Genomic DNA, 15,556 nt, shown 5'->3' with positions numbered 1-15,556 from the left:
TTACAGATATATGAGTACATTTTTATGCTGATTATACTATATTAACACTATTGCATTTAAATGTTTTTTCTACTTTGCATACATTTGTATGCAAAGATACATTTGTATGCGAAGAAAGTAAATATGTGCTCTCACATAAATATGTATGGATTTTGCACATTTGACTTTTTAGAACTTGTTTATAGATGTATAATAGTAATGCATTAGGGGTTACATTCAGCTTGTTGCTAAATGTGATTTTCATCTCCACTCAAGTAATTTGAATTTCAACTTTTGACAGTTGGCCTCAATTTGGAAATGTATCTATATGAATTTGGAGCTGTGATCTGAGAGATTAAAGAGACATCAAATAGCTGTTTTCTACAAATCTTGCAATGAGATCAAATTTCACTCATTCTTCTTTCACTCTCTATGACACAGATTTAGTTTTGCTATTACACAAAGGACTTCCCTTTGCCTTACAACATACTCAGTGAATATGATGCCGTAATTTATATGTAGCAGCCTTTTACAGTGTAAATGAGTTAACATGGGTCAAGATACTAAACCAAAACCAAAGAATAAAACTCAAAAAGGTTATTTTTAATCTTTGTATTTAATTCCTAGTACATTTTTGAAATATATTGATAAAGTAGATTAGAGGAATATTACAAAGATGCTGCCAAAAAAATTCTGAGGAGGGGCACACTAGGGATAATTTTAAAATGAAGTATGTCTTCTAAAACCAATGGCTATGATGCTATTACCGGCAGATAAATATTTAAATCTGAGCCTGTATGCTCTTCCCACATTTGGTGTCTCTGGTCAAATACCTCTTAAGTTTCATGAAGAGAGCTCTCTTCAGGTTTTGGAAAGAATTCTCTCTTTGGCAGTCAATAACCATTCCAGAGTTAACTTCACCTTTTGATTCCAAATAGATACACACTTATAGAATGGTTTCAGGTCTAGAATCATACAGCATCTGTTGCTTGCAGATACTATGTCTCCTGAATGTTTCTGGTAGTTCACGGTGTCTCAGCCAATCAAATTAGTTACCAACTCTGTTTTTGTCAGTCACTTCAAAAACTGGTCATTGGAGATGTGCTAAAAGTGAAATACTCCTTTCTTCTAATTATTTTTAAAGTAAATCTTCTCCCAACTACAAAAGAAATCTGAACAATGGTATATTAAGCAGATGTGCAACTACTTTGAGAGTTATATGGAACTAAAATAAAAATCTTCTAGTCTATTACCAAAAATAAAAAAAAGGGAATATTCTCATATGAGCAGGTAAAATTTGCTCATCAGTAGTGTGAAGAGATTGTCATTTGCTGCAAATAGGGGACATGTTTTCCATCTGTTATTTACTACTTGTACTGGAACTGTTTGGGCAACTGTCCATATGTATTTATTTATTTTTCTATTTTCAGCTGTTTACTCTAATTTGTTAAACTGCACTGATTTGGCAAATTACCTCCAAGAAATTATGACTGCAGTTTTAGCAGTCTGTGCTCCTCTGTGAACTTTTATTTCTGTAAAAATATAGTATATAATTGGATATTTTTTCCAAGAGTAGGTAACCTGAATGCAAGTTTACTGCTAGTTTTTGATGGATTTGCTGACTGTAGAAGAGCAGTGACAAGACAGTAGGGATATCTAACATATTGCTTCAAGAAAACAGTGAAGTTTAGTTTGTGAGTTAAATAGACCTAATGTGGCTACAGGAGTTGGATGAAATATATTAAAGAAACAGGCAAACAAGTAATTTTCAGAATTTTCTGTGGATACAGAAAATTTTACAAGTATATTTCTAGACTATATTGGGGTATAAGTGCAACAAGTATGATAGTGAGAAAAGAAAATGAAGGTAGAGGGCATCAGTCTAGTTATGAACATATATGCAAAAAAAATCACAGACGATTTTGTTAAAGAATGTGCAGTGCAAAGAGGATGACCAGTAAATGACTGTGTCTTCTGAAGTGCAAAGAGTAGTAACTCAAATAAAGGTCAACTATGTTTAATTCCCTTTGTCCATAGAAACCTTTTTGATCAGACTTGGACCACTAAGCTCATGATTTACAATACTACTAATACATTTAATTACAATCACAGAGAAATTACAACTGCAGTTTCCAAAAGAATAATTTTATGGGGAGAAGCCTTCCCCTTCTTTAAAACAGGCATTATTAGATAGTGTGGATAAGTTTCATGGGTTGTAGTATATTGAACTGTTCCAAAGACAAGAAATACATGTTTGAACTCTTTATTATTTGTTGTTAGGCTGTAAAAAGGTTATTGCCTCTGCATTTACTTTTCCTAAAATCTGAAAGGAAAGATATTTCATGGACAAGTTTTGGGATCATATATTGGAATATAACCAAAAGGTCATTGCAGCTTAGTAAGAAACAGTAATAGGTGAGAACAATACTGAAGTGTACCTTTTCTTGTCATTGGTATTATAGCCAACACAGATGAGGCCAATTATGGAACCAAATTTCATATTTATTTTATGGAATTTTACCATATTCCATATTCCATACCAATTCTTCACACTCCTGTGTGCAGAAGAATCCACAGATTCACAGAATCAAAGGGCCATACCTCTGGAGTGTGTTTCATCTCAGCTCTGCTCAGAGAATGGTCACCTGCAGCAATTTGCTCAGAGGCAAAGTTTTGTATAGCTAAGAATGAAAACTCAATGACCTGTTTGGGCAACTTGTTCTCATATTCAACTATCCTCACTAAAAACTATTAGTAAAAACTATTTTTTCCTGAGTTACAGTTGACTATGTCTTGACAAATGGAACTGACTTGGCCATTAACTAGTTCAGTGTTCTCTGTCCTTGCAGCAGTGAAACCACTCTGCAGTCATAGTAAACAGAGACACCTATTTTGTAGCAGATCTTTCCATCTATTAAACTTTATAAACAATCAAATCAAGAGATTCAAGTAAATTAAATAAATCTTACTTCCTTTTTGGCCATCTTCTTGTTGACAAGAAAACAAATCTTTTCTTTGTTCAAAGATGGAGTGTGTTATTCAGCACAGTAAGATTTGTATCCAAAATCTCAAACAAAAGCAAACCTAGATAGATAGATAGATAGATAGATAGATAGATAGATAGATAGATAGATAGATAGATAGATAGAGATAGATAGATAGATAGATAGATAGATAGATAGATAGATAGATAGATGGTGTGTGTCCTCCAGGAAATGCCTAACCATTAGGAGGTCTGCTTCAGTCACAGTTTACATGTATTTTATGTGTTTGATACATGTTCAATTACATAGGATTAGGTTGATTAGGAACTTAATTAGTGAATGTTAAAGAGCTCTAGAAATTGTGTGGTGTTTCTCAGAAATGAACAAACTAGAGAGAAAAGTGATTGTCCCCATGATGCATCCTGTCATCTCATTCTCAGGTTTTGGGTGTATTTTTCTTTTTTTTTCTTTTAACAAATTAATTTGTGAGGATAGTCCTTGTAGTTTTTAAGAAATCACAAATTCCCTAATTTCAGTTTTCCACTGATGAAGAGAAAAAGGTTCCTCATTCTAGATTTTTCAATTTCTAAGGAAGTTAAAGCCATCTTGACAGACTTTGTAGTTTGCTTTTATCAAGTGCAGCTTTTTTTTTGGGTCAGAAGACTGTAGCCTAAACTTAAATCTTTTGAACATAGTAGCTCCAGCACTCTGAATCATAGCATCACAGATTAGTTTGGGTTGGAAAGGACCTTTAAAAGTCATCTAGTCCAACCCCCTGCCATAAGCAGGGACATTTTCATCTAGGTCAGGTTTCTCAGAGCCAAATCCACAGGACTTGAAAATATTCAGGGATAGGGCATCCACCACCTCTCTGGGGAATCAAATTAAATAGTGCTTCATGGCCTTCATCATAAAAAAAACCTGTTCTTTCTTCTGGCTAGTCTGAATCTACCCTCTTTCACTTTAAAACCATTATCCCTTGTGCTGTCATTATGGGCTCTACTATCCCCATCTTTCTTATAAGTCCCTTTAAGTACCAGAAGGATGCAAGAAAGTCTTCCAAAGCCTTCTCTTGTCCAGGCTGAACAATCCACTTTTCTCAGCCTTTCCTGTTCCATCCCCCTGATCATCTTTGTGACCCTTTTCTAGATCTACTCCAACAGATCCATGTCTTTTTTGTACTGATGATCCCAATACTGGATGCAGCACTCCAGATGGGGTCTCACTAATGTGGAGTATAGAGGCAGAATCACTTCCTTTGAATGCTGGTCCCCTGCTGAATCTTGAGCTATAAGAAGAAATATGCGTCCAAGAGAAAAAAAACCCCAGATGTTAAAAAGCACTGAAATGTAAAACAGGAAAATGGGAAATCTTAAGTGATGATGAAGAATTTTAAAGACTTTCTCATACTGTGTGTGTAATGTGGTCATTGCAGAGTACAAGCTATTAAAATGTTTGTAGAACCCCTGTTTGTTATGATCAACACAGAGAAAGCAGGACATTGTAGTTATAGTGTCTGTGTATAATAAAACACATTGGTGAGAGATAATAAATTATTTTTCCTGTTTACCTAAACTTTATAGATCATAGATCACTACAGATCTATACAGATCACAGTAAACCTCTAGGCAGTCATTCTAAATCAAAAAAGGTGTGTAATACTTCATTGGAAAAAGATTTATGATTCCCTTTCTTTCCAGGGTACTGTTAAAAATTTCTTGCTATTTTATTACCTGGTTTTGTAAAATAGTTTTAGAAATTTTCATTTCTTTTTACTACTATTTTTTAAATTTAGTGCAGGTCTTATGTGTGTCATATATTAAACCTTGTTGGTCACTTCATTTTCTCTTCCTCTTCTCCCTTTTTCTCCTTCCCATTCTGCCCTCCACTTTCATTTTTCCTCTCTTCCCTCCTTTCATCTCTATTCTCTCTAGAAAGTAAGAGGGGGCTACATCTCAGTGAGAAGTAATTTTTCAATGTAATGTTAACATTACTTTCATGGCTCAAAATAAACACCCATTCTCCATTGTCTCACCGGTTAAAATTTGAAGTCTAATTTCTTAGCAGATAAAGGTTTATTTTTCAACAGAAGATTCACTTTGGACATGACCTTGGGTCCTTCATTTATTCTATGATTTCCAAGCATTGAATATTTTGATGAGCTGTCATAGCTTAATTTTGTTTAGTTACATATCTTTACTGCAAATCAAAATTTCTTCTATCTCCTGTTTTCATGATTATTCTCTGTGCTGCTGGTCAACTAACATTTCACCTTTTCTTCCCTCCTTGCTGCATTAAAATGGAGCAGTAAACCTGACAGGTGAGAAGTGGAAAATAATCACTCTTCATTTAATACAGAAAAGGAGAAAAAAGAAAAAAAAAATCATCATGATAATGATCTAAGACAAAGCATCTGTCAGTCTTAAGTGAATGTAGGCAGTAATCTGTCAATGAGAGCAAGTGCAAGATTTGCTATGTTATTTACAGTGCTGAAAAATAATGTAATACAAGCAGCATATTTTCACTGAGGTTTTTTTGTGTCTCCATGGGGTTAATTTTCAAGAGATAGCAGAGCTTGACAATGCTCATTTGATTTTATTTTTGTTTTAGTGCTGTGCAAGCAGTGGTTGTACACAATAATCACACTTCTTGAAGGAATCCATGGTTGTAGTTGAGGCATTAGCTGCTCTGAATCTTCGTAATGTCCCATATACATAAACACTGACTTACAGTTCTACCAGTGACAATGATACAGTGATACATTTCTTCCTTTCTGGAATTTTTTTCCCCACCTATCTCAGAATCATTGCATAATCTGGAAGAATTGAGATCTCTTCTACAGGCTGGAGAGATTAAAAAAAAACAGAATGTTCCTTCAATTAATAATTCATAATAAACCATTCTGTTATTCTATACGTTCTCAAAATATTCAGATACATGATTGGAAGAAATTTTTGTGGTTTTATTAGATTAATATGAAATTGCAGCCTGGTACTAACTTCCAAGTGGAAAAAAGTTAAATGAAGCTTGTCCCTGGACAGTTCCAGAAACTTGAGACTTACAACTCCTAGACTTAAAGAGAAGGAAGTACAGGGTAGAAGACTTATTGAAAGCTATGTCACAGATCCTCAGTAAGAAGAAAGAGCACTAGGGCCAAGTGCTACTGTGAAAGGAGTTTGCAATAGTCAAAATCAAAAGAAAGGAACCTCAAATGAGTTTATGTGTACGAATTTTGTTTTAAGAAGACTAAAAACAGAATAATCAGATTTAAATTTTTATTGCTTCACTAAAGAGAAGTTAATACATATGTTAAGGTGTGTGCTGGACAACAGGTGGAGTATTTTTACAGTAAAACTTTTTCTTTTTTCCAGTACAACCATAGGACTAGTGAATTTCAAAAATTCAGGCATATTTTTTTATAACTTTTTTTCATAAATTTTGAAATCTCAGAGTATGTCACCTGGTCTTCATTATTTCAAAAGCAGCACAAAATTGACTGGAGTAATGAAGATTTATCATTGCGAGTCAATGAGGAAAAAGAAAGTGTTATGTTAACGTGAATATTGGGCACCTGGAAACATTCTGCTATCATTACCCTGAAAATAATCTCAGTTCTGTTTTCACAACATAACTCTTCCTCTGCTTCTTCATTTTATGTTACATAAAAAATATCAGCCACAATGTGTTTTCATTCAAGACCCCACAAATAACTTGTGAAGAAAGATTCCACTCTCTGTATAAAAATGGAGAGTGGTAGCTACTCTTCATGTAACACTGTTCTCCATGTTTCACATCAGATACATACAGATAACAGAAGTCAGTTTTAGCAAAAATGTCAGTGAGAACACACATGGATTCTGCTTCTCTCTAGAGAAAGGGAAACATAGGCAACTTTCATTCTCTTTTATCTCTTTAATTCTGATTTTTTTGTTTCATTTTCCTTCCTTTGCAGTGAAAGCATTAATTTGATTAGAAATATTCATACAGATCTAAGCCTTGAATATATGTAGACCTGATAAGACATATGAAGATTGCCGATTTCAGCTCTTACAGAGATGAGAGGAAACAGAGCAAATTCTTACATCCTAGAAAGTGAAAAGAATAGATGTCTTCTTAATTGGTGTCTTCTGTACTGTTCTTTCTCCTATTAAAAATACCTAAAGAATGCAAATTATTTTTTATAGCAATGCAGAGCTATGTGTATAGGGTAAGAAATATTTAATCACAGTAACTTAGGGTGGTCTAGCTCAAGAGATTGCTGCTTTTCTATAAAGGTATAAAAGTATAAGGTATAGCTAGGTAGCATTTAAAATAGGAGAATCATCTGAATTTTTATAGGCTTAATGTTATAAAAGTAAAGTATTAGGATGACCAGAAGGATGTTCTGGAAGAGCAATTTAGGGTAGAATGCAGCTATTTTCTCTCTGACCATTTTACCACTGCAAATTGTAGGTACCATACCCACCACTCATAATTATATTACCTTTGCACTGCATCAAATACTTTTTCAGAAATAAACATCTTGCCTTTAGAATGTAATGCCAAACATTCAGGCACCTTTCTGAAGCTAACATGTCTATCTTCTGTTTATGTGTATTCACCTTCTCCATGTAGGAAGAGGGCTGAATCCGATTCTAGGAAGAGCAGCATACCCAACAGCAAGGAGATCCCCTCTCACCATCCCACAGATCCAGTGGAGCTGCGACGCCTTAACTTTCAAACTCCGGGTAAGAGACAATAATAACTCACTGAGACCTCTGTGATCACAGCTGATTACTGATGCTATTACAGAAAAGAAACCCGGATTGTTTGGAAATATGTATTTTGATTGAGGGTTTGGGGGGTGTTTTTTTGGTTTTTGCTGCAAAATATATTTCTTCATTAGTTTTTGAAATAATTAAGTAATTTCTTTATTTAAAAAAAAAGCCTGCTTGAAAAAAAATTGAAGTTTTGTAAAAAAAAAGCCCAAAGACACATTTGCTGTATGGGTGTGCTTTATTTGCTAAAATTCCAACTTAAACCTAACCATGCTAGAAAATGTTACTGGGAAATGTACATCCCTCTGTTTATTAATGATATTTTATGGACGCTTCTTTGAAAATAAGCTTCTCTTTTATTCTACTGCATTATCAGGTAATATATCAACATCATTGTGAGTTCCACTGGTTTGCAAATCTACAATACAGAAGGGAAATACATAACTAGATAAATTGTCTTGATGTTGAAAATAAGGCTGTATATTATGGTCAAGGAGGATATAATTATGTCAGTAATTTGAGGTCAGAAGGAACACACTCTCAAATACTTTAATTTTTTTTTCATTAATCACTGTTTTATTAAAGCTGTTTAATCTGATAGTAAAGAAGCACAAACAGAGAAATATTTAAAATAGTATTTTTACCACCTTTGCTGAAGTCAACTTTTACTTTAATTGACTTTGTTTTGATTAAGTTTTGCCCCAGTAGACTTGTTTTCTACTGCAATATATTTGCATGGAGTCTGATGCTAATTAGATGCTAAATCTTCCTGAGACTCTTGTTTTTGTCACGCTTACTATATTAAGTAAAAAAGGTAGTGAATTCAACTTCATAAAAGCAGGTAATTAAGTGCTTGAGATGCTGAGAATTAGCTGCTGAAGTTGACAGGATGAATACCATTAAAGGGTTAAGTGAACATGCAAATCTCGTTCCTGATCTTCTGAATAACGACTGTATTGAGATGATGTTGCCCCAGAAGGAGTGTGTCTGCAGAGTAGTGAATGTGGCAAAAGACCCAAAAAACTTCATGCACATGGCAGAAGTAGAAAGGGAAGAGTCTGGAGGCTTGAGTTTTGCTCCAGCCTTACTTTTTCAGTCTATTCCAGTACACTGCTCCTAGCAGCTGGGGCAAATCAGGTCTGTTTCAGGAGCACATCTTCTAATTTAATTTCATCTTAGTGTGGGAATCTTGTTAACATGCTCTGGGACCTGTCTAGCATAGGAACTTAAATACAGTAAATGCAAATAATTGAAAGGTTTTATTCAGTGTCCTTCTAAGGCTACAATTTCAGTGGTGGCTCTTTGTTTCTGGGTGAAGTTTTTATCTGTTATTCAGCACTTTTGTAAAAACTTTAAAGAGTTTTACAGTGAAAGAAATATACATGCAAATCTTTGAAACGTGAAAAGAAAAAATAGTGTTCTTGAAGTCTAGCTTATGCCTAAAAGAAGTAATTATTTTTTATACAGATATATAATGAGTAGAGTAAATGGCTTACTAGAATCCCAGAATTGTTTTGTTTGGAAAAGATCTCTAAAATCATTAACTCCAACCATTAACCAAGCCAAGCACCTTATGTTCAACAATAAGCCATGTCCTGAAGTGTGACAACCACATGTTTTCGGAGCACTCCAGGGCCAGTGATTCCACTGCTTTCCTGGGAAACCTGTTCCGATGACTCATGACCCTTTCATCATGAAGAATTTTTTCCTAATATCTAATCTGAGCCTCCCCAGCATACCTTGAGGCCATTTCCTCTTCCTTGTATCACTTGTTAGCTTGGATAAAGAGATTGCCCCCATCTGGCTTCTTCCAGGCAGTTGTAGGGAGCATAGGGTCTCCTCTCAGCCTCCTTTTCTCCAGGCTAAACACTCCCAGCTCCCTCAGCTGCTTCTCATGGGACTTTGCCCATCTCCAGACATGCTCCAGCACCTCAATGTCTTTCTTGAAGTGAGTGCTCCAGAACTGGACACAGGATTTGAAGTGTGACCTCACCAGCGCTGAGTACAGGGGGACAATCCCTGCCCTGGTCCTCCTGGCCAAGCAGTTGCTGACAAAAGCCAGGATGAGCCAGCTGCTCAATGACCTTCCCCAGCATCAAGGCCAGGTTGATAGGCCTGTAGTTTCCTGGATCATCCTTCTTGCCCACCTTGTTGATGGATGTCCTATTTGGAAACCTCTAGTCAAGAGGAACATCCACAGTTAGGCAGGACTGCTGATGAGGGAAGGAGGCTCAGTGAGTACTTTGATCAACACCCTTGATACCCTTAGGTATATCCCCTCCAGTCTCTCCAGTTGTGCATGTCTAAGTGGTCCAGCAGGTTGCTGACCATTTTTTTCCAGGATCAGGGAGACTAAATTCTGTTCCCCATCATTGTCTTCTAGCTCAGGCGGCTGGATACCCACACAACACTTGATATTGCTATTAAAAATTTAGGCAAAGAAGGCATTAATTTCCTCAGCCTTTACCTCATCAATCGTCACCATATTTCCCTCTTCATCCAATAAATAATGGAATAATAACTAGATAGATAAGCCTAATTTTCTGCACTCCATTTATTTAGATGCAAAATCTTACCGATTTATTTAGTATTCATCATAATTAAAATGAAACATGAGGGGAAAAAAACCTGCTACCAAGTGCTAACATATAAAATTAATTTATTGTAATTAATTTTTAATTTACATTGAGAAAGTAAAGTTATTAAGAAAGGGCAGAATTTGTGGCACTTGTAGACACAGTAATTCCACATCATTGATGTGAAAAGAGCTGGAGAGGATTCAAGGCATACACTTTTTCTTGCAGGGCTATAGTTTATCAGTGAAGTTTGCAGTTTGCTGTGAAGCTATTTGAGCAGAACATCTGTGATCTGTTTCTACTAGGAACTCCTTTGCTATAATCCTTTTCACAGACTGGAGTATTACCATTCTTATTAAAAATACAATACATCAAATGATATTCTTTTTCCTTATTATTGTACATCTTAAGGTCCCTAGACACAGGTCAAGCCATTGTACTGCTCAACCAAATATCAAAGGAGAAAAATCTTACCCCAGTAGATTTGTCTTACTTTGTTACACTGTTAACTTACTCTGTTAACATGTTCTTAATATGCAAACAGTCACAGTGAAATCAAGCTACAGTTCTTTTGTTAGTAAAAGTAGAATTTCCCTTAAATTAACTTCAATTAGAGTTACCATGTCATTAAAATCTGAATAAATTTAAATTAAGTGTTTAGATCCTGCTGGAATATTTATCCATCTCCCAAGCACCCACACACCATCAAATAATATGCAATAATAATTTTTTTTTAAATGAAAATAGAGAAACTACAGAAAGGCTATACATTCAGGATATCAGCTTTGCTGGGTTTGTTGTTCTTTCACTTTCAAATATATGGGTTTCATTTTCTCCAAAGTAGAAGAACTAGGTAGGGGGATACTGCAAAGGAGGTAACTGAGGGAAGGGGATCGGGCTGATGTGGTTATGTGTTGGGTTCCTTTCACTGAGAAATCTGCTATTGCCCTCATAAAATGAGGAATTTCTCAACATTGCCTACAGATAAAGCAAAGCACAGAGTGGTGAATATACTATCAGTACGAGTGCATCAAGGTAGATGACTTGACATAGTTGCTATTCTAATGATTTATTTCTTTAGATTATGAAAGCATCCACAGTTTGCTTGGAACTTTCCAGGCAAACCAACTGCTTCCAGTGGGAGAGGAAAACAATTTTGAACGAATCCATAATGTACAGAAGTGTTAGAGAAAAATATTCTGAATTACATTGGCATATCTGGACTGGCAGTTTTTACTTGGAGAGGTGAATGAGACACTCCTATAAAATTATGGATTGTCATAAACTTTAGTACTTTAAAAGATTTCTAAACAGCCAAATTTAGAACATTCCAAACATCCTATCAATCACATATTTTGTATAAGGAAAGACCTGATCAGATACAGATATCAAAATAATTTGAAACCTAAGTCCTTGGGGTAAGTTTGAATTTCTAACCCCAATTTTAAATTACTCCCAATGCTGAAGATTAGGTATAGATTTTTGACACAAAATATGAGAAAGCAATATTTCATCTTTGGTGATATCTAGACAATCATTTTGGTGCAAATATGTTGTACTTGTCATAAAATTTTCAATTCCGCATGAGGATATTATAAAATTTCACAGTCTAAACTACCAGCACAGGAAATGTATTGCTTTCCTTTCACTTTTTATTGTCTACATTCTTCAATAATGTAAAGAGATCTAAAGGGCTCTAACCTAAAGATTTTCCTCTCTTACCTTGTCCAGAAAGGATCAAATTTATTTCTGGCTTCCTTCCTCATTGGATGAAGTAACTACATAGATAAATTTCACACTTTGCCTTGACATTTGGAATAGCCCACAGTTCTGTATCTGAGACCAAGATCCCAGGTCCATGTGTGTTATCCAAAAATGTGTATGTGTTAGATAAGCCCATATGCCAGTGAGTGGGTCACAGCAGTGCCAAGTTCTCTTTGAGTAAACATGAAAATACCCAATCTCTCAGTAGGATTTAATTTTTAAGTCTGTTATTCTTCCATAACTGGAATAGCTGAAGAAAAGTCTGTCACATTCTTACCTTTCTACAAGTTGCCTGTGAAACACAGAATTAAAATCATTAACCTGGTGCACAAATTTTAGAGGTCTCTGTGCCACATGGGAGAGTTAAGGTAAAGAAGGGATAATAATTAAGCCTCACAAAAGGTTTCATCAAATATGGCAGCCCGGTTGTGCAGAAGAAAATTAACTGAAATTAAGTAGTTTGAGTGGGTTCTGAGAGATCCAAGGCTCAGGCAGACTTCAATCTGCCAATCAGCCAGAGAAATAAATTGAATCATGCCTCAAAAGTGACTGATTTTTTTTTATCCCCATTTAACTATAAAATGTGTCACACTTACAAGTAATTTTTGTAATTGGGTGCCAATTAAACAATTATCTCATTATATCTTATGAACTAAATAAGATGCTTTTAAAAACAAGAAAAATAAATAGAGTTATTACAGCTCTAAATTAAAGACCTTTCTTTTTTTAATTAGATAAGTGCTCACTTATTCCCTGAGTTGCTAAGGAATTTCCACAAACTTATTTCCATGATAAAGCAGAAAAAGCATAAAACATGTTCAGAGGAAAAGGGTGCAAACAAAAAAAAAGGTGGAAAAAGTGATGTCTGGATTTAGTTACCTGCTTTGCATGACAGCAGAATTTTTTTGCACAGTTTATCCACTCAACATCTGTTTATGAGAATCATGACAATGTTGAAGGAAGTACTGTGCTTTGTCTCCATGGCAAAAACAGACTAAAATGCTTTCTCATAGTGAGCCATCATACATATAGCTCTTCTTATGCACATCTCACACGGAGGATTTAGGCACCTAAGACAGATACAGCTTCTGATGCAAACAGCACTTCACTGCTATCCCATTTTGAGTTGAAACCTGGAGGAACTCAGAATCTGCTTAGCTAGAAGATGAAATTGAAAAGTCTTCTCTTCACAAAAGTTATCCCTTTTTTTTCCTCTGGATTTTGGACCATAGTTTTTGTAACATCTTATTGTATTTGACATTGTTATATCAGGATCTGAAAATTAGGTTTCCCCTATTCTCACTATAGGGGACTTTTACACATCACTCAGAGGTGGTGCTTCTGCTATGAGGCTGTGGAGCGTGCAGCGCTCCTTGTTAAAGCTCAGTCTCTGTTTCAGAAAAAGATAAAATATTTTCATTCCAGAATAACTGGTCAAGTTTTGAAGAACATAAAATATTCTTGAATAAAAGTGGCATAATTTTGCAATATTATATATGCATTTGCAATTATTTTAGAATAGCTGTTGCACAATGATATATTTCTCTAGAGATCGTCTTGTAAATTTGTCTTTGTAATTTCATGCTCTGGCCTAGCTCTGGCTCTGTGAAAATGAAATTTTAAAGTAACAGTAATTTTCATGTACTAAAGGCATTCTTGTTAAGTTTTCATGAATGCTGAATTCCTACTGAATAAGGGTCATCCTTACTTTTTTCTGTTTTCCATGTCAGAATTTAAAGTAGATATTTTTCCTATCTTTTTGATAAGGATAAGTCTCAACAACCACTGTTGCTTATTACTTCCTTTTTCTATAAAGGGATATCTTAATCAGCATAGATTTGCATGTAAAAGAGGGTTCTGTAAATTATCAAATAAAAATGAAACATTTGTAAAGTCACAGACAATTAATTCAATGTGGACCTAACGTACCACTCATTTCCTAAAGAAATTTCTGTGACAATTATGTGTCACATTTTCACTTCATGTAGATTATAGTCTGTATACTAGCAGATTTGCTCTTTAATTTCTAACTTTGTTCTTGTTTATTGTGGGTATGTGAACCTACAGTTCCAAATTGGTAAATAAATGTATGTGTCATAAATGTTTCTAAAAGCCTTTATCATAAAACCCTGACAAAAAACAAAATCCTAATTTAACACACTAATGACAAGCCTAAAACACCCACTTGATTAGATGTGATAAGGAAATACAATTAACAGGTTTAATATTTGTTAATATGCAGATGATTTCTGACCTTACTCTCTTAGTTTTTTCCTTGAAATTGTAGCAGAAATAGTATTTCATGTTCCTTAGTCATGTATTTGCCACAGATTAACCAGAGGATAATTCTACACTGTAATCAAACCATACATTGTTATTTAATTCATGCAAAGGAATTACTACTAGGCTGCATAAGATCAATTACATTTGCCAATCTTCTACCAAATCTGGTTATAAAAATTTTTAATGGGTACAATTTCAACTGTGTTTTGCATGTGGTGGTTTTGGGGGTTTTCTTTTCTTTGAGTTTTCAGGTGGTTTTATCTCTTTTTTTTTTTAAGGAAAAAAAAAGAGATACCATATTTAAAAGAGAATTTGAAAGCATGTTTCAGCATGGTATTTCTTTTGACCTTTTAGCATGTCACAGGACCTGTTATAATTTAGCTGTATTTTGTCTTTAAGTTTTTGTCTTGTCATGACATATGTTGATTGGTGTGGGAGTGTGTCATCAAATAAGTGTATTTTCTTCTTTGTAACCACAAAAAGAAGTGAGTTTAACTGTATTTTAACTGGGATCTTTTGAGTCAAGTTCTACACCTGCTCAATTGAAGCCTCATGCTTTTACATGAGGTGTGATGACATCTTAGGATGTTTATTCATAGCATATTCTGTTATGATTCACAGACTGATTACATAACAAAAGCCCTCCAGCAGTTCTTTTAAAAAATAACTACTTCTATCATATCAGTAGAGCCCATTTTATGTATTTAAAGTATGAAAATAGAACAAATGCAATTACTTCGTAAGTTAACTGCCAAATATTATTTGAGGAAAGTTATTCAAAGTGTAATTGCTGAAAATGAGACATAGAGGAAGGGTTTAAATGCAGTTAAAATTTGTCAGTTTCTGAAATTGTAAGTAGTTCCTCTTTTTGCCTTAGAAAAATTTACCTTCAATTTCTTATTTACACAAAGTGTTTAATGTGAAATCTCCCCTTGGAAATATCAAGTGTCATATAGAGAAGTGTATAAATAAAAATAACTAAAAAAAAGAATGGGTGTTCAGCATCTTTAGAAAATACTCCTTCACAGTAAGTTAATTATTATGATTTGTGTTCATGATGCTGGTGATTTAGTCAGGTTCATTGTGTGATGAGTGAGTCTCATACTCACTGGGTTTATGACAGTAGGGTAACTGCACCTTTAAATATCTTAGTTGAGTTGCCAGACGCTGTTTTGTGCATGTCTGAAGTGCCTGTATGTACAAGATGATTGAT

At 34.7% G+C, this 15,556-nt stretch overlaps 1 protein-coding gene across 7 annotated transcripts in view; it reads left to right on the top strand.

The window, feature by feature from the left end:
* PTPRD (protein tyrosine phosphatase receptor type D) overlaps nucleotides 1–15,556 on the top strand; it is a 1,172,279-nt gene that overhangs the window by 1,078,104 nt on the left and 78,619 nt on the right. For 3 of the 7 annotated variants that reach the window (XM_036402900.2, XM_036402899.2, XM_036402898.2), the window contains 2 exons: nucleotides 5,272–5,283; nucleotides 7,578–7,690. In XM_036402900.2, coding sequence (XP_036258793.1) covers nucleotides 5,272–5,283; nucleotides 7,578–7,690 — 125 coding nt within the window. Of the gene's footprint in view, nucleotides 1–5,268; nucleotides 5,284–7,577; nucleotides 7,691–15,556 lie in introns of all 7 variants that reach the window. The other 4 variants (XM_054517855.1, XM_054517856.1, XM_054517858.1 and 1 more) reach the window with 2 other exon arrangements.

This window comes from Molothrus ater, chromosome Z (genome assembly GCF_012460135.2).
Source record: "Molothrus ater isolate BHLD 08-10-18 breed brown headed cowbird chromosome Z, BPBGC_Mater_1.1, whole genome shotgun sequence".
Classification (NCBI taxonomy): Eukaryota; Metazoa; Chordata; class Aves; order Passeriformes; family Icteridae; genus Molothrus; species Molothrus ater.
The sequence above is the reverse complement of the archived record's forward strand: the minus strand, read 5'-3'. Positions and strand labels throughout refer to the sequence as shown.